We start from the raw sequence: 25,742 nt of genomic DNA, 5'->3' as shown, positions 1-25,742 counted from the left end.
ACATGACTTGCTGGTATTGCTGGAACACGTGTTGGACACCGTCGCTTGCAGTGCTCGCAGTGGCAGGTTCACAAACTACCATGCTATAACGGTTGAGTCATCACACTTGGTTCTTCCATTCGACATGGTAATGGTGTACTTCCTTCGTTCAAATATTATGAGTTTGAATCATAAGTGTTCATTCCTTAGAATCCTCTTCTCTGCCTTCAATTTGGAGCATTGATAAATTTAATTCTTCTAAACCATTCATGATCTCTGTGAACCAAGTGTTCTTTGTTTTATTTTTCCAAAAGTAACTAAATAACTGCTTCACTAGTCAGGTTTCTGGCAGCCTGAATACATAACATGTTCCTTTATTTGTACAGAAACCAAAAGTGAACAAATATACACACACGTTTACGTTGACTGTCCCAAACAGACACAGTGATCCAAAACCAAAATTCACGGCACTTGAACGCAACTGGAAACAAACTGAAACTTACCCTTAACACTTTTCGACTCTGTGTTCTCACCTTTGTCTTGCAACACAGCAGCACACCGGCGTGGCATGCGTCTGATAAGCCTCTGGATTGCATCCTGGGGGATGGTTCCCCATTCTTCCAATAATGCTATTGTCAGCTCCTGGAGTATACGGGGTTGCTGTGGGCAATTCTGGATACGCCTACCAAGTTGATCCCACAGATGCTCGATACAACTGAGGTCAAGGCTACATGTGGGCCAGTCCATTACTTGAATTCCAGGAGCTGCAAGGAAGTCCCTGGTGGCCGTAGCAGATTGTGCAGTGGCTCCATCATACACTAATGTGAAATGTTGCCCAATATTGTCTGTGATGGGTAGTACATGGTTCTACAGAACCTCTTCAATGTAGCGCACAGTTATCAATTGCCCTTCCCTTAGTCTACTGTGGACAATCTGTGTACTGACGACAGTCCCATGTGCATTAATTAGCTCATAGGTTCCTGGCTGTAATGCAGCGATTTCGGAGTGTCTGTAAACAAAAAAATCGGTCCTCAGCTGGCGTTGTTTTCCGTTTTCTTCCTGAGCCAGGTCGGTATTTGACAGTGTGTAGCTCTTGATATTGCTGCCACAACCTGCAGATGACTGGTTGAGACACTCCAAGCCACTCTGCCACGTAATGCTTAGTGTGTCCTTTCTGTAAGAGGGTTACTGTACGTATGACTTGTTCTGATGGTAAATGCCTTCCCATGACTTGTGCTGCTTCCCACTACGACAGCTCACACAGCACTGACAGACCATGCCGTACATCATTTCAATATTTCACCACATTAATGTCAACAAGGGATAAACAAACGACCCTGCAGAGCACCATGGATGTGATACAGCATTTGTGTATGCTAGTTCATACCAAAGTTGTGATTTTTTTTTGTGTGTGAGCAGTGTTTCCAGTCGAGTAATTTGGAAATGAAATGACTGTCATACGTTTTTTAAGTCTTAGAGTGCTTGTTTCTCAGTACACAAATAGATTACACACTCATTACATGAATTTGCAAATCTTCTCTCCAAGATAAATCATCTCATAAATATAATTTCATCGACACATAAGTAGAACAATAATGCTTATTGGTCTTTTCCATTTCTTTAAACCAAATTTGAGTTTTTACACACTTCTAGATAATGCATGTAATTAACTTCATTATTAAACATGCATATAGATGTAATATTCAAATCAAAATTAAAACCAAATAAAAAACATTAAATAAATGAACATTTGTCAGTAATCTTAAATCCAAATTACCATAAATGCCATAAACATTAAATAACCCTACCAACAAAGGTAATGAAGCTAATAAAGTATAAAACAACAGATATACCCCAGCTTGTAATCGCTCAGGTTGATATCCCCAACCCAAAATTAAAAATAAAGTAGGGATTAAGCTACTTTCAAGAAACAAATAAAAATAAAATATTCTCATTCTTCTAAAAGTACACATTAAAATAAAATATATACTTGAAACAACTGATTATAAAACTTAATATGGTAAACTGATTCTCTCGCCGTAACCATTAAAGCACAAATTCAAAAACTTAATAAAATGAGTCATAAGATAAAATATCGCAACCAAAATATTAACTCAAGTTATTGAATTCCCCAGATAAGATGCATCCAAAAAATAATTATGAAATATACTAATGACTGAACCACTCGCCAATAAAAAACATAGTGGGATCAAAAATAAAATCATAAATATGAACTTATCATGACTATATGTACAAATTATAGAAACCAACACAGATAACTCTAAGGCCCCTTCACATACTGCAAATGTTAAAAAAACATACTAAAATAAAGTTCATAGTCAAAAAAGTTTAAATATAAAAAAGTAAGCAAAAAAACTTAATATAATAAATTCCAAACTTAACAATATAGTTTATTATTATTATTTATTTATCGTATGGCGAGTATACAAAAGAAAAGGGAAATTTACATTATATACAAGGACAAGAATGTTGGTAGCATTCACATTTACAAATCAATGTCCAGTTGCTGTAGCCATTCTAAGAAAGAGAGTGTAGCACTGATGACATCTCGGGCTGGTCCACCATACTTCCTCAGAGGACACCCCTCAATAATGTGCTGCACTCACTGGAAAGGTGCTCCGCAATCACAGGCAGAGGATTCTCGAAGTCCCCACTTATGTAGCATGGCATTACATCTAGAGTGGCCTGTTCTTAAACGGTTGAGTTTAGACCATTGGTGTCTCTTCAGGTGAAATTCTGGGAGTCCAGTTGTGGGGTCTCGGATGCCTTGGTGCGACGTGTAGATAACCTCCTCGTGGTGTACCCTGGACAATGGACTGCTTATGCAGGACAGCTGATAGTCTACAAAAATAGGCGACCAAACTAGATGCTGGATCTCTCATGGTCAATCAAAGTTACATCAGAAGATGAAACAATATAGATAGTAAATGTTTACGCTTAGAAAAAACACTCATACCCCTACAAAAATACCAAAATCAACGCAACTCAATTTATACTTATTACTAGGGCTCGGATTCGAGCATATTAGCATATTTTTTCCTGAATAGTAGACATTGAAATAAGCCTTTCGGTTGTATTTTCATCTCTCTGGGACCAACAGAATTTAAATTTATCGAGCATATATATGCATAAAACAGCAGTTTTCAGTATAGAAGCATATAAATGCATATTCTTGTGGTTTTCGTCTAAATAGTTTGTTTTTCTTCGAATTTCCCCTCGAATTCGGGCCCTGACAATCCTTAAGGTTCTAAAACAGAAATAATTATTGAAAAGCCTATCTGGTGCGAATAGTAGAATCGCAGGTTTTTAACCTTTAGTGAGGTCATTCACACGCCCTAATTGGCCTCTGCCGGATTAGAGTGCAACTCGTCAGATAAGCTCTGGAAGCCCCGAGCATCCTTTCACTTTGAAATGTGAGGTATTTTAGTGGTGTGCCTATTTTGGGAACCAGTATTGTTTAAGTTGCTTTTCCCATGAAGTGGTGGAAGATCCGACCCGGTCAAGAGAAGTTTCTGCATTCTACTCTCAGTTCGTAATCGTATCCGTACGTACCTTATTATTATTTATAAATTTCATTTTCCGTATTGATTGGATTCAATTTATAAACAAGAAAAGTGTTCCACCGATCAATACTTATTTATTGTGAATGAATTATTACACTAGTACCGGTTTTGGCCTATCATGGCCATCATCAGCTAGTACATACCATTTTTAGTCATTAGACAAAATTAAAAAGATGTTACGTTAGATCATCCGGATGTCTAATGAAGAATGGAAGTAAAATATATTGCAGTATTGTTATGTTAAAATATTTGTGATTAAAGCGGTGGTGATGGTTACAATAAACTAAAACCTATTTAGTGTACATGGATATGTGTTCATTAAACACATTAAAACATGTAGGCCATAGTATAAAACACTTGAACAATTATAACACATTAAAACATAGTATATATTTTAAAAACGTCTATTAAAATTTGAGTTCATGTTGTGTAGCACACATTCTTCAATCTTCTTGTGGTTGTGCTAATTTAGTTGTGTTAGGTGATCGTCGAGAATGTTCTATGGCTGATATACTTTATATTGGTGTGTTGTAAGAACTCTTGTCATTAAAATTTGTTTTCTTGAAAATTGAGTACTGTACAATTCAACTATTGATGTACTCCAGTAAGTTTTATATATACCTTTAATCAGAAATATTTTAACATAACAATACTGCAATATATATTTTACTTCCATTCTTCATTAGACATCCGGATGTTCTAACGTAACATCTTTTTAATTTTGTCTAATGACTATAAATGTTATGTACTAGCTGATGATGGCCATGATAGGCCGAAACAGGTACTAGTGTAATAATTCATTCACAATAAATAAGTATTGATCGGTGGAACACTTTTCTTGTTTATAAATTGAATCCAATCAATACGGAAAATGAAGCTTATAAATAATAATACGGAAGCCAACCAGGCAAAGCGTAACGCATTCAAATACCAAAACCTGAAAATCAAGCTAGTGAACGCAACCACAAGCATTGCCTTTTTGAAGGAATGCCTTTCAAACAACTTAAAAACCGAAATTTCTCCAGAAATACAATAACAAACATAGACGAACTACTCAGACAGGCAAAACACTAAACAGGACTAATGAAATTTGGTTAAAAGAAGAAATAAAATTCCTATATCGCAAAAAACAACATCTCAATAATGAACTTTATTCAACACATCTCAAAGTATCCCACAAACTCCTACATAGCTATTGGAATTACTTTCAACAAATTTCTACAGATAAAATAGAAGATTTAGCCATAAAAAAACAAAATACATTAAACAAAAAACTGGAAACACTGAAACAACAGAGCAAACCGAAACCACTAACCATAATCGAAAATAAAGATCCTTCTAATCTTAACAAAAATTCCCAACATAAATTCCACCCACCCATAAAAATCTCACACTAACCGCATTTGACGATGTAGAGACGGCTATATTGAGCAGGGGACCCAAACACAACTGGGGTAATGCATCATCCTATCAGAATATTATAACTGCCGTCACCGAAACAGAACTCGCTTTACAGAAAATCCTGTACGATATACGTGACGAAGTTGGACACGAAATCAGTAGAAAGATCCCGCAATACATCAATAACATTCACAATAATAACCTAAACATGAACACCACCAATAAATCGAACCTAAACAAAATCAAAAACAAAATAAAACAGAACAATCTACTAATAACAAAGGCCGACAAAGGCAACACTACGGTCATTATGGATAAGAATGAATACATAACAAAGACTAAAGAATGTTTCCAAGACAACACTTTTTCAATAAAACGCCGAGATCCAACCAATAACATACAAAGGAATTTAAAAAATCTACTCAAGAACACACACTTTCTTCTCACCGAAACAGAATCGGCTAAACTTACAACTATGAATCCCCAATTACCATCCGCAAAAGCCTACCCTAAAATACACAAAGAAAATGTACCCATGAAACCGATTATAAACTATAGAGCCAGTCCAACCTATAAATTATCACAATTCATTCAAAAATTTTTGAAAAAGCATTATTCCTTTTTAGCAAACAAAACAATACAAAACTCAATAGATTTTTGCAACAGAACCAAAGAACTAAAGATCGAACAACATCATACTCTTGCTTCATTTGATATAGTAAACATGTACCCTAACATTCCTATCAAACAAACAATCAAAATAATAGAATCTAACCTAAAAAATCATAGCAACTTGAGTACCTTAGAAATAGAAGAATTCATGAATCTACTCAAATTCGCCATGAACAATAACTACTTCAGATTTCATGATACCATGTATCAGCAACAAGGCCTACCTATGGGATCTCCTGCTTCCAGAATATTAGCAGAAATACTGTATATATAGACCACCTAGAACACACATCAATCAATAAAATAGATATGTATTTTTGGTGCAGATTTGTCGACGATATCTTCGTAATTATAGATAATAGATCCATTGATGCAGATACTATACTAGACAAACTTAACACTTTAGACCCCCAAATCAAATTCACTAAAGAAACCGAAAATAACCGTACCTTAAATTACTTGGACTTGACAATAACCAGACATGACAACCACTTATCTTACAAGATCTACAGGAAACCCACACACACTTTAAATAGCATAAAAAATATCCCAAGGACAAATGAAGATCAAAATAATGAATTAAAATTAATCCACGATATAGCCAAACATAATGGATACAGCAAAGGAATGGTCAACAAAATCATTCACAAAATAAAATCCCAACCTAAAACTAAATTAATTAAGACAACCAAACCCAAAAAAGATTATGTCCTATTCACCTTCAACAACACCAATATATATACTATAACTAATATTTTTAAGAAGCACAACCTGAAAATAGCATTCAGGACCACACACAACAGCACCAACATATACACAACACCAAAACAGTCAATAATAATAATAAATACAACCAATCAGGTGTCTACCGTATCAAATGTAACAACTGTGACACAAGTTATATTGGACGTACCGGCAGAAACTTCACCATCCGCTACAATGAACACATAAATGCAGTAAAACACAACCATTTTTCATCAATAGGTCAACATGTAGAAGAATCTAAGCATAGTTTCACAGATATCAATAATGACATGATGATATTAAACATAAACTCTAAGGACGCCCTGCTCAACATAACCGAATATTTCTATATTTCTCTGGACCAATACGCTAACCCCAATCATAACATTAACGACATTACAGAGAAAACCAGCATCATTTTTGATAAAGCCATTCCTGCAATAAAGAATGACTATCTCAAAATAGTAAACACACGTCCTAACAAACCGACGAATCACAAGCCTAACCCCGCCCCTACCTCACAATAGCCACTCCTCCTTCCCCTCCACCTACATCCCTCCCCACAGCTAATATGAGCCCCAGACGTACTCGTAGCAGAACACAGCAAGTCTCCAAGCATACCGGTACACAACCTCCACAACAACAATAGTAAGTACTCTTTTCATTTTCATACATACACCAGGCATTCCTTCATACGAACACTATACTTACATTAACTTATCTTTACAGATAACAACCACATAACGCGCATAGACAAGAGAGGTGCCGCCACCAACTGCTCTAAAACCAAACCCTGTCTCGCAGTATATATAAAACTTACTGGAGTACATCAATAGTTGAATTGTACAGTACTCAATTTTCAAGAAAACAAATTTTAATGACAAGAGTTCTTACAGCACATCAATATAAAGTATATCAGCCATAGAACATTCTCGACGATCACCTAACACAACTAAATTAACACAACCACAAAGAAGATTGAAGAATGTGTGCTACACAACATGAACTCAAATTTTAATAGACGTTTTTAAAATATATACTATGTTTTAATGTGTTATAATTGTTCAAGTGTTTTATACTGTGGCCTACATGTTTTAATGTGTTTAATGTACTCATATCCATGTACACTAAATAGGTTTTAGTTTATTGTAACCACCACCACCTTTAATCACAAATATTTTAACATAACAATACTGCAATGCATTTTACTTCCATTCTTCATTAGACATCCGGATGTTCTAACGTAACATCTTTTTAATTTTATCTAATGACTAAATGTTATGTACTAGCTGATGAAGGCCATGATAGGCCAAAATCAGTACTAGTGTAATAATTCATTCACAATAAATAAGTATTGATCGGTGGAACACTTTTCTTGTTTATAAATTAAATCCGTATATACCTATCGAGTTCTTGTGATTTCCAAGTACGCGATGTTTAAAGTTAAGGAATCTCTGAGTGTTTTACTCCGACGATGTGCAAAGGAAGACCTTGACTCGTTTTCTACTGAAGGGAAAATTATTTTCTGCAAAATGTGCGAAAAAGAGGTAAGTTCTTATTGACATTTTCACATCTACGTTCTTAAAGATATTACTGGTCAAACGGTTGAAATTTCAAGTAAGCCGTATGTGCAGCATACGGTGCCTACCTACTAGGTAAGTAGAGAGAAGTCTAAGAATTCGGAGTGTAGACCAGTTAGATCCTCAGATTGTACATTTCCGAGACGGAAATTGACGTTTAGATTTGCTGGTTTTTCATGGGATCGTTGAGAGGGTGCTTGTATTTCTACTGCAATATTTGAAAATATTTTCATATTCCATAATGCATTATTTTTGTTCATTCAATGTATTTTTTCTCACTTATGCGTACCTACCTATTTATTTTCAGATCAAGATTTTGAAGGGTTTTCAATTTTCTCAATATGAAGCCACAAGTGGGCACTCAGCAAAAGTTGAAGAATTTAAAAAAAAGGAAATCGAAGAAACAAGTGCTGATACAACCTTCGTTCAATCAGCAACAGCACTCGGACGAGTTCTCTTCCAGAGTTTGTAGGTCGAACATGCTGAGATTAGAGCTCTCTTCAAGGACTTTGCAGGAAGAGAGTTGCCTCATGAGTCGACCCTACGTAAAAATTACGTTTCTTCAGAGTATGAAAAGGTATGAATTCATGCACGATTGCCGTATTCCACATTCTCGTTTAAACAATTTAGAAGTAATTTTAACATGGGTGTGGCTCTGTCGTAATGAAGGTACGCTCTCGATAATTCCTTCATTCCACGAAGAATATTCATTTAGGTACTTTCTTCACCAGGTTCTACACGCAATCAGGGATGACATCGGGAGCCGCCCAATTTGGTTATCTATCGACGAGACCACAGACAGTTGTGGAAGATACATGGCCAACGTTGTTGGAAAACTCAGTCCCAGTGAACCGGAGAAGGGCCACCTAATTCTGTGCAGGGAGCTAGATGTGACAAACCATGGTACCATTGTGCGAACAGCGCAAGCAGCTCTGCGTAAGTGTATTTTTGTTAATTTATTTTTTGAGTGTTTTGCCAAAGAAAAATAAGTACAGTCTGGCTATAATTTCAATACATTCTACGTATGCTCAGTGAAGACTCTGATAGTTCTGATAGTTAAATATCTCTCACAGTCGTACGACATGTCAGAATCTCATTAACTGAACGGTTCACCCTTCATTTTATGCATCCCTGTTTCAGGCTTGCTATGGCCAACATTTTACAGGTGAGGAGGTAAACAAAGTACTCGCATTGGTGATTGACGCTGCTCCCTACATGATTAAGGCTGGGAAGAGCGTCAAGCTTCTCTACCCGAAGATGTTACATGTTACTTGTCTTGCCCATGCAATGCACAGAGTTGCTGAGGAGCTGCGCGAAAAATCGCCCAGCGTGAACAGCGTCATTTCCTCAGTGAAGAAAATTTTCGTCAAGGCTCCTCACGCCCGTGCCTTCAAGACGATGCATCCAGAGCTCCCTTTACCTCCCGAGCCCATATTGACGCGATGGGGAACTTGGATATTGGCTGCCTTGTATTACGTTGAAAATCATAGGGCAATTGAAGAGGCAAGACTAGCTAAAATGTTTAAAATCTTCTCATTTTCAAGGTTTTCTCTGTAATTCTTTTCATATCTTTTATCTTTACTCCATCATACGGTACCTAATTCTGTAATTTTCTCAGTTATTCTCCTTGGCTAATGTTTTTCATTTTTTTTCCAGGTGATCAATACGTTTGATGAGTCATCGCGAAAGCTAAGGCTGCCTTTAAAATGAAGGGCTTGATGCTATCCTTGACTTTCATAAAAGCCTACATGAGCATCATTCCTGAGGCCATCCTAAAGTTGGAATCGCGAAGGATGGAGTTGGTTGAAGTGGTCGCTACAATACAAGGATAACAATTAAGTAAAAGGTTCCACCTGATCAATACTTTTTTATTATTTAGCCTTCGGCTAAATTTATGTCCTTAAAAACTTACAGAACATGTTTCGATTGCTTAGCAATCATCATCAGCTGTTTCACATAAAGGTTAGGTGAAAAAGCATAAAACATTTCATAATTAAAATTAAAATGTGTTAGTAAGGGACGTTTAAGTGGTGAGGGAGGGTGGATGGGGGTGGGGGTTGTGTTTGTTAGTTAAGATTAAAATTATACAAATTAAAAACTATTCTAAACTAAAACATCTTTGATTTCATTCGTTGTCACTTGCACTGGTTCATTATTAAGTTTGACAGTTTTCCGTTAATGCCTCTTGCACACATATCTTGATGGTATAGTGTTCCTTCTTTTTCTAGACCTTTCTTACTGTTCGGTGGAGAAGATTATAAAGATTGTTGGTCGAATTGTTCAGTTTTCATTTAGTTGGATAGTTTAGAGTACGACCTGTAACCGGCAGGAAAATGTTACTATTAATTAAAAATTATTTGAGGGTATGTTGCCTAAAGAAATTGTTTGCATTTTAAAAATGAAACTGTAAAGATTAAAAACTTACCCCTATCCAATTATTCGTTGTACGAATTTTATTCGGAATCATTAAGTGGGGAAGTTTGGTTTACTACCTGTAACCGGTAGAGAAAACGTGTTTGTTAATTGAGAATACCTGGAATTGTGTTTCCTAAAGGAGTTATTTATACTGTGAAAAACTTATTTAAACTTACCCTTGTCCAATTCGTTCTTGTTCCGATGTTTACGTGTTTGTATCTGTACATCTGTTTATGGATGTAGCGAAACTGATCAGTCTAATGGCATTATCATTGCTTTCGTCATGCAGACTTTCCCCTCCTATTGTTGGCACAAATTATTTTTTCCTTTCCAACTTTTGCATTGAAATCACCCAAAATCATTTTGACATCATGTTTGGGTAATTTATTCTACAGTTCTAACAAATCCTCATAAAAGGAGTCTTTAATGTGATCATCATTGTCATTTGTGGGGTCATGGCAGTTCACTAGTGATATGTTAAACCATTTAGAATGTACCCTCAAACAGCACAGTCTTTCATTCACATTTCAAAGGACAGCACTGACGATACTAGTGAATTTTGGACACAAAATGCAGTACCAAATTCGTGGGGTCCAGTTTCTTTACCACCCTTAAAAATGTATACTTCTCCATGTCCTGTATACCATTACCTAATAATCTAGTCTCTTGAATTGCAGCAATTCCCACTCTATACTTCTCCAACTGTTGACTGAGGATTTTGAAGGATTCAGGTTTATACAGGGTTCTTACATTCCAAGTTTCTATTCGTAAAGCCGATTTCCATTGCAGGGTCGTCATATTTTGATATCCATTCTTATTCATCCGAGGCAAATATGAGATATTCATAACAACCTTTTTTACGTAAGAGCTATTAACCCTATGTGCAACCCCCAACCTGGAGTGCCACAGACTTTTCTGTCAAGGTTGCCATACCTTAGCCGAGTAGCCCCAGTTTTAAGGCGCTAGGTACTCGCCTTTGTCCCTTTTATTAGAACAGGATTTGCTGGTTATAATGTATAGCAGGTGGTCCATCAGCCAAATATTTCTTGACTTTTAGCAGGTACACTTACTCGACATGAGTGCAACTCTCAAGGTTCTCAACCAGCCGATGCTTGGGATACCCATTCAGGTCTTTAATGGAATAGTTCCTGTTCCCTTCCCCATCCTATGCCGTTGGCCATCCAGTAGCTCTTCTGTCTTTAGGAGCAGTTTCTCACTCCAAGGGCAAGAGAGTGCCCTTCCTTCTAACCGCTCATCCGCCCTTCTAGGAGGCCGTTGGCATTTGGTAGAAGGTGGTCTCCTTATACCGGGAGATACTCGGTCCCTGCATTTGTCAGCCGCTTGTATATAATATACTGAAACGGGAATGCCCTGTCGACATTCACCGTCAAAGTATTTCTTACACAACTCGCGCTAACACCCGTCTACTATGATTCGTTAGCCGCTTGTATATAATATTCTGAAACTGGAATGCCCTGTAGACATTCGCCGTCAAAGTATTTATTACGCAACTCGCACTAACACCCGTCTACTATGATTTGAAAAGACCGCTGAGTGCTCCGGCAGTGGATGTGACATTCAAGCTGGTGATTGCTCGCTGCAGATAAACAGCCAAGGCCAAGTGACGTCACGATCGAACATTCCATTGCTTATATTTCGTTATCTTCAGAGTGGAATGTCCGATCAAAATTTTGACCATGTCATCGTGTAGATCCTTATAACAGATAATAATGTACCAAATTTCAAGAAAATCGGCAGAAGAATAGCCGAGTTATTAAAGGTTGAAGAATCTTGTATTTGAAACTTCGCACACTGACCCACGCGCATAAAAGAAGCGTGCTGGTTCAGTAGAATTCAGTAGGTGTCTTCATATCCCAGCTGCCACGTCGTGCGGGTCAGCTGTGGAAATTGTGCCGATGACAGGATGTGAGTGATACAGTTAAATTATCTAAGTATTAGAAGTGCAATCTTAGGACTTTAACTTGTGTGAGATTGAAGGAGGCAAATTGTCTCCAGTTATTGGTAGTGACTAACTTGTACAAACAGTGATACAAGAGTGATCGAATTGGTTTCATAAAGTGTCAAACTGAAAGGGCTTAGATGATTGATATTTTAAACAATCAAGATATGACTTGTGAATTTCATTTCAGTTCGCAAAGACTGTACCTCAGTTTATTTTACGGGACTGTTTCGCATGAACTTTTCTCAAAAGACTATGTTTTCTGTAAGACTGTGCTTAGCTCATTCCATAAAGACTGTGCCTCAACAAAAACTTAATTTCTTGCCATAAGACTGTGCGTCTCATTTAATAAGACTGTGCCTTCATGAAAGAATGTAATTTCTTTTCATAAGATTGTGTGTGCTCTAACTTGCATTCATAGAACTGCACATTCATCTTATTGTGTTCAAGCATTACGTAAGACTGTGTCCTAGCGACTTAATTTATTTTCATTGGACTGTGCCAAAGTAATGGTTCATTTCATTTCGTAAGACTGAACCTTGAAGTCATAGAAGGTTCCAGATTATTGTGTTACCCCATTAATTTCAAGTTCATTGACGAGTGTATCAGATGATAATTACTTTAATATTTTGAACTGTGCTCATTTTCCTCATCGTCACAAACTGTGATATCGAATTTATTTGAATTTCTTTGAAGTGTTTGCGTCCAACCCTACTAACTGTGGAACTTGTGAATTTTTGAACAATGTCATGCCACAATCTTTAGCGCAGTGCGGTGGAGAAGTGTTGTATCAGATTCTATTGACATTCTGTACGAAGTCCATACATTTCTCTACTCCCTTCATGGGATTTCGGTGGAATAAAAGCTAATTAAATATTCCACGCTGCATGCAGACATCAACAGACGTCAGATTCCCAGGTTTGAGTCTCATCCGAACTTCGAAGGTCATCAACCACCGTGGGATAACGTGGTGCCATGGTGCTGAGATGAGTTCTATGGAGAGGGGGAAGGAGTTGAACAACGTGGAACATCACCGACACCGAGGGACGACGTCTCTCCCTACCTCTACCTGGACATTCAAAATCTCAGTGTCCCCTCTACCACGGGGAGGTGAATGACAGAATTTCACCGTCATTGAAACTGGGACCAAAAGGTATTTCCCAATTTCTCTAGCTCTTAGCTTGATAATTCAAATTGCCACTGGTCTTTTCTTAGCCATACACTATACCGCAAATGTAGATTTAGCCTTCTCCAGCATAGCTCACATCTCTCGTGATGTCAACTATGGGCGATTATTACGAACTTTACATGCAAACAGAGCATCTTTCTTCTTTACTTGCCTCTACCTCCTTGTAGCTCGTGGGATATACTACGGTTCTTATAACTATGTACATACCTGATCAAGAGGTGTGGTAATCCTATTCCTAGTAATACGAACAGCTTTTATAGGATATGTTTTACCTTGAGGACAAATATCATTTTGTGGGGATCCTTCCATCAACTGTACCTTATTTAGGAATCAATCTAGTTCAATGAGTTTGAGGGGGATTTGCTGTTGATAACGCTACACTCAACCGATTCTTTACTTTTCATTTCATTTTACCATTCATTGTATGTACAATAGTTATAATTCACCTCGTCGTCTTCATCAAACAGGATCAAATAACCCTTTAGGTCTTAACAGTAATTCAGATAAAATCCCCTTTCACCCTTACTTCTCCTTTAAGGACATCTTTGGTTTTATTATCATAGTAGCCATTTTACCATTACTAATCCTTTTAGAATCTTACATATTAGGAGATCTTGATAACTTCACACGCGCTAATCCATTAGTAATACCAGTACATTCCAACCAGAATATTTTCTCTTTGCTTATGCTATTCTGCCCTATTAACCAAATTTTATTTTGATCGATAGTATCTCTTGTCATCCTCTTAACATGAATTGGTGCTCCACCTATAGAAGACCCATGTAATTTAACAGGCCAAATACTCACTATTTTATACTTCCCTTATTATATCTTAAATCCATTATCCTTTTATATTTGAGATAATCTAGTAAACTACAGTTTTGAAAACATAAGACAGAAGTTTAAGGGCCGATTGCAGAAACGGTATTTAGACGATGTTTACGGTTAAACAATGCCTAAGTATAGCTGCCGCATTGCAGAGACGTTATTTATCACTTAGACACTGTCTAAAACCGATGTTCAACCGGTCATGTTTAAACACTGCCGAGAGCACTCTTTAACCTCAAATGAGAGGAGTGAATCACAATAAGAGGTTATGTATCATGAAATATGTTATTTGTATTATCATGTTGAGACGATTCCGGGAAGAAAGGTTAGTCCGACGGCCTCTCTGTGGGTCGCCCGCTGCTAAATCGCAGCAATTCGTTTGACATGCACGGGGAGATAGATCTTAAAATACGGTTTCGCTTTTCGAGATTTGCTTCTTGAGACTGACAAAGTGACAGTCCGGTAACTGTCAACTTGAATACACTTCTTGGCAACCGATATATTTTATTATATACATGGGGTAATTTCCACGGAATTATGTCATTTCGACTACTGACGGTACATATCAGAATTACGTGTCCCGATCGTCAGAGGGCTGTCACATACATCAACCGGGATGGATTCACTTATATTTACTGCTAATTAAACACACATAATAGTGAAAACTAACAAGTAGGTTGTGTGGGGTTTATATATATATATATAATCGTATAAGTTTTCGGCAACTATCAGTTAGGAAAAGGCAAGTGGTGGTGAATATTGTTTAAAGAGTACTAGGTAAGAAGAGCCGTGGCCGTAATAACAGCCCTAGTATTTTCCTGGTGTAAAAATAGGGAAACTACGGAAAACAATTTTCACGGCTGCCGATAATGCGTTTCGAACCTACGGTCTCCAGAATACAAGCTACGTCCATATGGCCTGTACAATACACTCGGTTACACATTACTGTTGCTTCATCTTCCCTTCGTCGAAGCTACCGTATTTATGAGTAGATTACACTCACTGTTACAGCGTTATATTAAAGCTACACTTCCCCGTACAGTGGAGTGTCGCTTGTCGATAATACTGTGAGATTTAATTTCCACCGAAAGCGATACGGTACTCTTATCTGTGGGCGAGTCATGCTCAGCCATATTTGAGTAATGTGTAGGAAGACAAACAGCTGACTGGCGTTCGGCGAGCGCACCGACGAATTTCATTGGTTGCGACAAGCAAAGAGTTACATGAAAGATACTTCTGTCTCCATTTTCAAACCAAAATTGAAACTTTAAGCGATGTCTAGTTAAAAATCAACTGAACAATGTTTATGCAATGGAGGATCATGCTTGATTTAGACGTTGTTTAGGTAGACGATGTCTAAGGCTTAAAACTAGTCATGGTTTCTGCAACCGGCCCTCAAAATCTTCTATTAACTTTACTAAATAAAATACACTAAATAAGAAGAGAAACTATAAAAAACTTTAGTCCTAAAAAAGTAATAAAAAATTTAATGACAAAGGTAAATAAGCCTTTCATGCTAAATATATCAATTTATAATAATGAAATCAAGGAAGCATTCCACGAACCTAAATAAATATAAAAGCTAAAAAAGTAAATTTAAAAAATAAATTGTTAAAACATCCCCCCTAAAAAAATTATACAAAATAATATACCCATAAACAATATTCTAGCATACTCTGCTAAAAACATTAAAGCAAATCCCCCTCTTCTATACTCAACATTAAATCCTGAAACTAACTCAGACTCTGCCTCTGCAAAATCAAAAGGAGTACGATTGGTTTCAGCTAAACATGATGAAAATCACGCTAATGTAAGAGGAAAGGTTAGAAACATAAATCATACATAGCCTTGAAAAACTTATAAATCTTATAAGACAATAACTATCACCTAAAAAAATAAATCTTAACAAAATTAATGCCAATCTCACTTCATAGGAAATGGTTTGAGCCAGAGCACGCAATCCTCCTAGTAATGCGTAATTTGAATTAGACGACCACCCCGCAATCACAACAGTATAGACCCCTAAACTCGTACACACTAGAAAAAATAAGATCCCTAAATTACATGTAAACAAAGTCGTCATAAAAGGATAGATCATTCAGGTTAATAAAGCTAAAAAATACAATCTAAAAATAGGGAAAAAATAATACATTAAATAATTTGATACTATTGGATTGGTCCCTTCCTTTATTTTTTTCTTTATTTTTTAAATGCTATTTGTTCGGGGCATTGACCTATAGAGATCTTTTGCTCCTACTTGCACCATGTTGATATGAACCTGCGTATAATTGGAATGGAGGAAGTGTAGTGTGTTGAATGTGAGGAAAGGAACATTAAGGATGACACAAACGCCCAGTCCCCAGGACAGGGATATTAATCATTTACAATTAAAAACCTCTGACCCAGCTGGGAATCAAACTTGGTGCTGGGGTTACAGGCGGACGCGTTGCCTCCTACACCGCGGGGCCGGACGGTCCCTTCTTCGTACACACTAGAAAAAATAACATCCCTAAAATAAATGTAAACAAAGTCGTCATAGAAGGATAGATCATTCAGGTTAATAAAGCTAAAAAACAATCTAAAAATAGGGGGGGAAATAATACAATAATTTGATACTATTGGATAGGTCCCTTCCTTAGAAAATAACATTTTTCACATCAGCAAAAGGCTGAGGTAGCCCAATAAATCCTACTTTCTTAGGTCCTTTACGAATTTGAATATAATCTAAAACCTTACGTTCCAATAAGGCAAGAAAGGCCAACCCAATTAACAAACAGATAATTAACAACACCTAACATTCTTATCAACACTTCTACTATCAGTACTACCTGCAATACTATGTTACATTTTAAAATTCTAAATCCATTGCACTTCTCTGCCAAAGTAGTATTAACATTTATCATCTCAAATAAAAATAATTTTTAATATTTGGTCCTTTTGTACTAAAATATTCCACAACTATAAAGATAGCAACTGACCTGGCTTACGCCAGTCTGAATTCAGATCATGTAAGGATTTAAAAGTCGAACAGACTTATTAATTAAACTTCTACACATAATAATCCAGCATCGAGGTCGCAATCTTTTTTGTTGATAGGAACTCAAAAAAAAAAAAATTATGCTGTTATCCCTACGGTAACTTTAGCTTATCGTCAATAACGGATCAATCAAAAATAAATCACCATACTGATTACAACAAAGGCAACCCTTAATTAAATTATTAATTATAAGGTCCAAAATATGATTCAAAGGGACGTAAATCAACGATCATATTTAAAAGTTGTTGCTTTGTTTATCTTGTTGTAGGTCCCTCCAATTGCTGTTTGTCAGTTTGGTGTTCTCCGAAGTTGTACGTCCCTTTCAATCATGCCTTATTAAATTCATTATTTCAACATACTGACGTCAACAAGAGCGTATTTATTCAACAGCATTCGCCGAGGTCAAATGACAAGAAGCATTCAAATTTCTTGAAGACCAACATTCATCCTGTCACAAGTTCAATCATCAAATTGACAAGATATTTGGATCTTTATAGACTCTTATCCACAAGGAATAAATAACTTTTCTACCAGATCTCATTGCCAAGAAAATCTTCAAATTTAGCTCTTAAGATTGATTTTCAAGTCTTTCTAAGATTTTAGACATGCTACTTGTTTTAAATATTTTAGAACTTATTCTTCCACAATTTTAATGTATCTTTCCTATTAAGCACATGTAATTAAGGCATGTAACCAAAGATTCTGTATTTTATGATATTCTAATAGAGATAAGTTTGTAAAAATAGTCTAATAGTTCTTAAGTCATATGAACATAACCATTCTTCGAGATTCAGATTTGGCTGATGATGCTCTGTAAGGGAGCGAAACATGTCCCACATATAACTTTTTAACATGAAGATATTTTAAATGTGACAACATTATAATGTATTGAATAGGTGGATCATAATAAAACTTTGTTATTATAAATTGCCCTAGGTTCCCGTTCCCGTAATTTCAATTCTTTTAACTACTTCGTTTTAAACTACAGTATACATTATAATGTAGCATCACTTTCCTACGTTAAATCGAGTTTTTCTCTAAGTTACTGAAGTATGTCTTGATTCCGTTTCGTGGAAATGTATTTTGTTTAAGTCCTTTAAACCCCCTTGATTTGTGAATTAAGTATCAGTTGCTGTGGCATGACCTTGTTTCTTGTAATATTGGTTTTGATTATGTTAATATGATGAGTTTCGAGGTCATGATCTAAACCTTTTCTCCCCCGTAACTCCATACCTTCCCATGGACCTCATAGGGTTCCTGCACCTTCCAAAATCCTTCTTTGTTGTCATTTTTAGGCCTGTAAGTGTTCCCTTGTATATGATTTAATTTTGCGTATTGAAAGTTATCCGTCACGTTTCCATGCTCTGATGTGTATTCACTGCCACTGTGTCATTTTATTATTTCTTTATTCACATTTTATGTCATCATCATCATAATTTCCCTTTATCCAGCTGTAGCCGGGTAGGGGCAAATATGGTTCCTCTCCACTTTCTTCGGTCTTTCCACCATTCCTCCTCCAACACTGTGTCCCAGTCCAGGTTTCTTTCTATAATACTGCGTTGGAATGTATCCTTCCATCTCAATCGTGGTCGTCCAAGGCCTCTCCTTCCTTGGATTTGCATTTCCATCACTTTTTTTGGCATTCTTTCGTCACTCATTCTCTTTATGTGCCCAAACCATCTTAGTCGGCTCTTCTCTATTCTATCATTCATTTTTTCAACTCCAATTTCTTCCCAGATTTTCTCATTCCTTATTTTGTCTCTTCTACTCTTCTGTATCATACTTCTCAAGAACTTCATTTTGTCTGCCTGTATTCGACTCTCATCCTTCTTTATCACTGTCCAAGTTTCTGCTCCGTAAGTTGTTATGGGTACGTAATACATCTTGTACATAGTATCCTTTGCTTCCGTTGGCACATCTTTGTCCCATAACATGTTTCTTACACTATGATAGAAAGAACTTCCAGCTTGAATCCACTTATTAATCTCAGCATCCAGTCGAGCATTCTCCATTAATTCACTCCCCAGGTATTTGAACGTTTCCACTACTTCGAGGGGCTTGTCTGCAAGTCTAACCTGACCTTTCCCTTCTTTCTCCCTCTAGTCATAACGAGAGTTTTACTCTTTTCTACACTTATTTTCAATCCATATTCTTCGATCTTCCCATTCACCACATTCAACTGTTCTTGAACCTTCCTGTCGTCTTCTCCCCAAATCACAATATTATCTGCAAATAACATCACGTTCATTTCTCCTCCTCCATATGCTGCTTTTGCTGTTCTCATGATGTCATCCATTACTATTGTAAACAGGATTGGTGATAGAACACTTCCCTGTCTCAGCCCACTAGTTATTTTGAACCAACTTGTCCTGCCAACTTGTGTTTGCACGCAACTACAACATTCCTTATACAATGCCATCATCATTTTTATTAATCCCTGTCCAATTCCTTTTTGCACCAGACTGTTCCAAACTTTAGTCCTGGGGAACTGTTATATTGCCTTTTCAATGTCAATGAATGTCATCTCTTATATCATTCCCGTACTCCAATTGCTTTTCCATTAGTTGTCTCATAATAAAAATGGGCTTTATTGTTGACCTTCCACTTCTGAAACCAAACTGATTTTCCTGTATCTGATTCTCAACCCTCAACCTTATTCTACTTTCCAGTATCCTTTCCATTATCTTAGCAATATGGGATATTAGAGTAATTCCCCTTTAGTTCTTCAAAACTTTCTTATCTCCTTTCTTGAAAATTGGGATGATTATTCCTTTTTGCCAATCCTCAGGGACCTCCTTATTCTCCCAGACATTCCTGAGAACCCGTCATGTCCACTGCAGGCCTACAGCTCCAGCTGCCTTTATCATCTCCACTGAAATTTCATCTTTTCCAGCAGTTTTTCCATTCATCTTTCTTACTGCCATTTCAATTTCATTCATTGTAATTTCTTTGTCCATTTCTAGATCAACAAATTGCCTTTCCTGGTCGTCCATTGAATGACTGTCATCCGTTCTTATGTTCAGCAGCTTCTGAAAATACTCTCTCCATCTATTTCTTATTTCTTCTGGCTTTGTTAATATTATGCCACCTTCATCCTTCACAAACCTGGTGTTTACTTAATTTCTCTTTTTTGTTTCTTAAGATACCATACAATCATTTCTTACTGCACTGCATATCATCTCTCAATTTCTGTGTGAATAACGCCCAGCTTTTCCTCTTTTCTTCCTCTACTACTTTCTTGGGCAAATTCTTTGCCAATATCAATATTTATTATTATTATTATTCTATTTATTATTATTAGTATGTGTAGGCATAATTATCCCAATTACGGTAACAATATTAATACAAAAGTTGTTATTAAATACTGAATTAAATTCATTTCTTGGAGAACCAGATATCTTAAAAACCGACTAACATTTCATTACACACTCACTATTCCTGATAATGGTACCATATTAACAATATAGCAAATTAGCTGTTTTTAATTTGGAAAAAATATCATCTCTAATTTAATATTTAATATTAATTTACTTTCCTAGAAATCCATTTTCAAAATTTTTCAGTTTTCTCTCACGATACTACTTAACTATAATGAATAAATTTGTTCTATTCCTATACTAAAACAAAAAATATAAATGTTATTTAAGTTAAATAAATCTTTACCTCACTAACTCTTATAAAATTTGCACTTTCAAAATAATTCAAATCACACAAACCTCCTCTCAGTGTAAATTAGATGCTTCACTTTTAAACTTTATTTTGCATTCTAGATACACTTTCCAGTACATCTACTATGTTATGACTTATCTCACCTTAATAATGAGAGCGACGGGCGATGTGTGCATGTTTTAGAGCTAAAATCATATTATCATAATATAACAATATTACTTTCAAATCCACCTTGAAATGCACCATTTTCAATGCAAGACCCATTTAAACTCTTCTAATGTAATCCATCTCTTACTTGACCTTAAGCTGCATCTAATATAAACTCAAGAAAATGATCATTCTAAAAATATAATCTTACGATGGCAGTATACAAACTGAAAACAAAATCAAGTCGAATATAATGTGTACTATCAATTACAGGGCAGATTCTTCTGAAAAGATTAAAACACTGCCAAATTCTTTGAGTTTCAAGAATTTGAACTATTACTACTTAAGTATAACCTTTACATTTGAAATAATAGGGTATCTAATCCTAGTTTATAATTCAAATTTCAAAGCCTTACATAGATTCAAAATTCTACCTTAAAAATCTACCTTTAAACTTATAAAAACCTATTGACTTCTATACAAATAATGTTTCCTTCAGCCCTACAAATAACCGCGGCGGCTGCCACGACCCTGGCCGGCCACTTATCATATTACTAATTCTAATTCCCTTGATAAATAATATTAAATAATGAAAATCACACTTTTGAAGCATCAATATGTTCACAAAATTTCACATGTAAAAATATACAAAAAGTAAACAACTAAGCAAGAATAAAACTTTCAAATCTTATACTTAAATAAAGGGCCAAATATACAACAATCATTTATATAATAACATCTCATAAATAATCAGATGAAATATAGTGAACCCATTTGATTTGACACTTTTAGGTTACATGACATTGGAAAATGTTTGTTTGTCAGTCTATGTGGTTGTGGTGTAAAAAATCTCAGTGGCCATAAATGGCAGGAAAATGAAAGACTCTGCAGGCCTTGCAAAATTACCACAGTTGGAGCCAGAAGAGGTTACAAGGTGACTGCAAGAAGTCAACCCCATAGTTGACTGAATAGCCTGACACATTATCACCAGCAGGGTTGGGAATTTTAACCATCATTGGTTAATTTCACTGGCACGGGGGCTGGGTGTATGTGTCGTCTTCATCGTCATTTCATCCTCATCACGACACACAGGTCGCCTACGGGAGTCAAATCAAAAGACCTGCACCTGGCGAGCTGAACTTGTCCTCAGACACTCCCGGTACTAAAAGCCATATGCCATTTCAGCAATGCTCATCACTGATGGACTAAGCAATAATCTAAATTTGTGAATACCTCTGTTCTCACAGTTTGTGCAACTTATATTTTGTACCGTTTTAAGATAAAACTAATATTTGTAAAGATATTTGAAAGTTACAAGTATCTACGTTATTATTTGTTTTATGGTTTAAACATTGGAAAGATTGGAAATTATATATTGCAGAATATTTCTTTTGTATTATTGTTCATATCAATGCATTTTTTTTTTCTTGAGGAAAGTTAATTGGTACTCACTCGACTCATCCCAAAGAATACTGCAATTCAAGGCTACAGTTTCTATGGTGTCTTATAATCATATTATACTACCAGGTAGCTGATTACAGTAAATTAGTTAAAAATTAATTTTAAACACAGGTGTACAATAATGTCTAACCCAATCTATACGGAAAAACACAACTTATCCTATTCTTTACATTAACTTTCAGACTTCCATGTAACTAAAATGATAGTAAAAATAAGAGCATGAAATTAGTATTTTTTCCATTACAGCAACTTTCAAATTGGACCCATGATGCTGGTGCTGCCATCTTCATGTGAATGTTCCTCGCTCTTTGTGTCGGTCACAGGATATCTTCCTTTCAGGTACCTGGAGTTGACATATGGTAGAGGTCGAAAATCTTGTTCAGGTGGGCCTACCAGCTTGATAAACATGAATGAACCAACAGTAGTCAGATGTAGAGAAGCCCTTCTTGGTGTCATTATTAAGTTCACATTCGAGAAACCATGTTTATATTCAAAGGTAGGAAATGGGAATGCTGTTTATGGTGTTTACAAGTGGTAGTAGTGACAATGGCATTCTCAACAAGGAGTTCATGACAACCTCTTAAAACTTGCCGTCTGGAATCCTTAAATCACCTACAAAAATATTGTACTTCCATCTTCAACAAAAATTACATTCTTCTGAACATTATCTGCATCTGCTGAACATTCAGGATACAGTACTTTTGCTCATTCTGGTATCTGTGCGTCTTCTTTTGTTAAGAGGCAATTTTCCATCCATCGTCTCAAGCTGTCATAGAACATTTCAGGATTAAGAGAGCTTTTTGCATTCATATCTTGATTTTTGTCTCTATTCTCTAGGGTAACTCCTTTGAATTTCAAATTCTCAGCTGCACTTCGAGCTTCATGATAGTAAGATCCACTTCTTCAAACAGAAGAATCTGCCTGGATATTACTTTATGAGTCTTATAAAGAGTCATATTGCATGCCTCTAGTTCAACGCTGAGTTCTGACAACTCTTGAAGACCAAGATCAAGAATAAAAACATGTTTTTTTTTTTTTTTTTTTTAAAGAGACCGTCTTTACCATCTTTCACTCTTATCCCTGTTTTCAACCTGTTTTTTGCTCTTTCAAAATGTGCCACGAGTTATCCATAGTTTTTCTAAACTGCAGAAAAATCTTCTGTGACTTCAAGCTATGGAACAACTATTTAGAATTCTTCCAATGTGGTACAGTTGCCGGTCCAGACCATCACAAATATATTTTTCAGTTCTCTGGCATTTTGAGATGACTGGTGATAAAATGTATAAAGTCTGTCAAGGAATGACTTAAAATTATTAATCTGTGATGAAAACTCCTTTGTAACTACATCTCCAACAGAGAGTTAAAGTATATGGTTTGCACAGTGCCAAAACAACACTTAATCACATGCTACTGCAATAAGATTTTCTTTCAAAAATTCTTAAGAGAAGCTCATTTCATTCAAAACATTAATTAGACAATGAAAAATATCTTGGGCAGACATCTTGCTCCTCAACAAAAATCAATAAGTAGATTTGTATGTTCGTCCACATCAGGCCAATAGAATGCCTCTATGGCTCAGGCATCAGCACGCCAACCTTCCACCGCTGGGTTCCGTTATTCAAATCCTGAACACTCCATGCGAGATTTGTACTGGACAAAGAGGAGGCAGGGTAGATTTTTTTTTTTTTTTTTTTTTTTTTTTCCGGCATCTTAGTATCTTGCATATCATTGAAAAATCAATGAACAACATACAATTCCACCAGATGTAACAATTTAAAGATTGGCATATAAAGAGTGTATGATTTTTACCTGCTAAAGTAACAGGTGATCTGCAGTACGTACCTGAGTGAAGGTTGAAGAATCATTTCTTTTGTTAATTACTGTACTTGCTATCTTAGCAGCTTGTAGTTCCTGTTTGGTAAACGTACATTGGTGACATTTTCTTTCTTTTGATATCATGTGCATCCTCTGCACTAACAGAGCACTTAACAGTCAGGAGTTCATATTAGCACGGAATTCAGTCTTGCTCTTCCTCATCACACGCATCTGAAAAATCGTGGCTACAAACACTACAAAACAAGTGTGAATGAGATTCTGAGGAAAGCAGTAAACTGGGCCATTCATTCGAGTATTTCTCCCTAAGTTTTTGAACTATTTTTGGTTTATTACTAGCGTCACTAGTCACGGCAACGTCATTACATGTATTTTCCTGCAAAAGAAATCGCTTCATTATTTCAAACCTTTTGCATTTCGTAACAACATGATTAACATATATCCTAGAAGCAAAATCGCAATAAATACTTCTTCAACAGTCACGCACACAGCATTCACAATGAAATGGACTTTGTCACCACTTTGCCGCCAAAGCAAAGACAAAAGAACTTGCATACTTGCATGGAAGTCTGATAATGTGACGAACAAAGACAACAACTCCGCAAGATATACCACTTCACAGGTACCTATTTTTTCAGTACTGGAAGCACATACTGAGTTCGGCACATGAAAACTCGAAATATTCATAAATGAGAGACACGAAAGGGGTTTAAATGATTATTGAGAAATCCGAAAATAATATTCTGAGAATTCAAGCTGTAATGGTATTCCTTGTGTATCCTTTTGAACACTTCATACACTTAGATTTAAAAATCAACAAAAAATCATAATTTGTGGTGTGTGATTCGTAAGGGCGTAATTATAATGGGCGATTCATAATTAATACGATTGAATCATAACAGTTGGCATCTCTGCAACGTGCCTTTCGTCATCACTTCAATATTTCCGAGGTTGTGTTCCTGATCGGAGATGTGTTTTAATGTGGGTGGATGCCTTCACAGAAACGGGAAGTGTCTCCAAAGGGAGGAAAGGACCTTCAAAGACCGTTAGAACACCTGAAAATGTGGACAGAGTTCGTGTGTCTATTCTGCTGTCACTCAAGTGTTCTGCACGTAAACAGGCATTTAGCTTTGTTATAAGCCTGTATGTCCAAATGTTAGGGGATGTTTGGGATGTTGTCCCATTCTCTTTGTCGAATTCTTCACTATGAGTTCCATATTCACCCATACAAAATGATTGGGGT

At 36.2% G+C, this 25,742-nt stretch overlaps 1 protein-coding gene across 4 annotated transcripts in view; it reads right to left on the bottom strand.

Moving 5' to 3' along the window:
- Positions 1-16,508: 16,508 nt before the first annotated feature.
- The window catches only part of LOC136876224 (INO80 complex subunit C), a 92,055-nt gene continuing 82,821 nt past the window's right edge, over positions 16,509-25,742 (bottom strand). For 2 of the 4 annotated variants that reach the window (XR_010860556.2, XR_010860555.2), the window contains exon 6: positions 16,509-16,843. Coding sequence is in view for 1 of the 4 variants with exons in the window: in XM_067149995.2 (XP_067006096.2) it covers positions 16,784-16,843 (60 nt within the window). In the remaining 3 variants the exon portion in view is untranslated. Of the gene's footprint in view, positions 16,862-25,742 lie in introns of all 4 variants that reach the window. The other 2 variants (XM_067149995.2, XR_010860557.2) reach the window with 2 other exon arrangements.

Source organism: Anabrus simplex, chromosome 6 (genome assembly GCF_040414725.1).
Source record: "Anabrus simplex isolate iqAnaSimp1 chromosome 6, ASM4041472v1, whole genome shotgun sequence".
Lineage (NCBI taxonomy): Eukaryota > Metazoa > Arthropoda > Insecta > Orthoptera > Tettigoniidae > Anabrus > Anabrus simplex.
The sequence above is the reverse complement of the archived record's forward strand: the minus strand, read 5'-3'. Positions and strand labels throughout refer to the sequence as shown.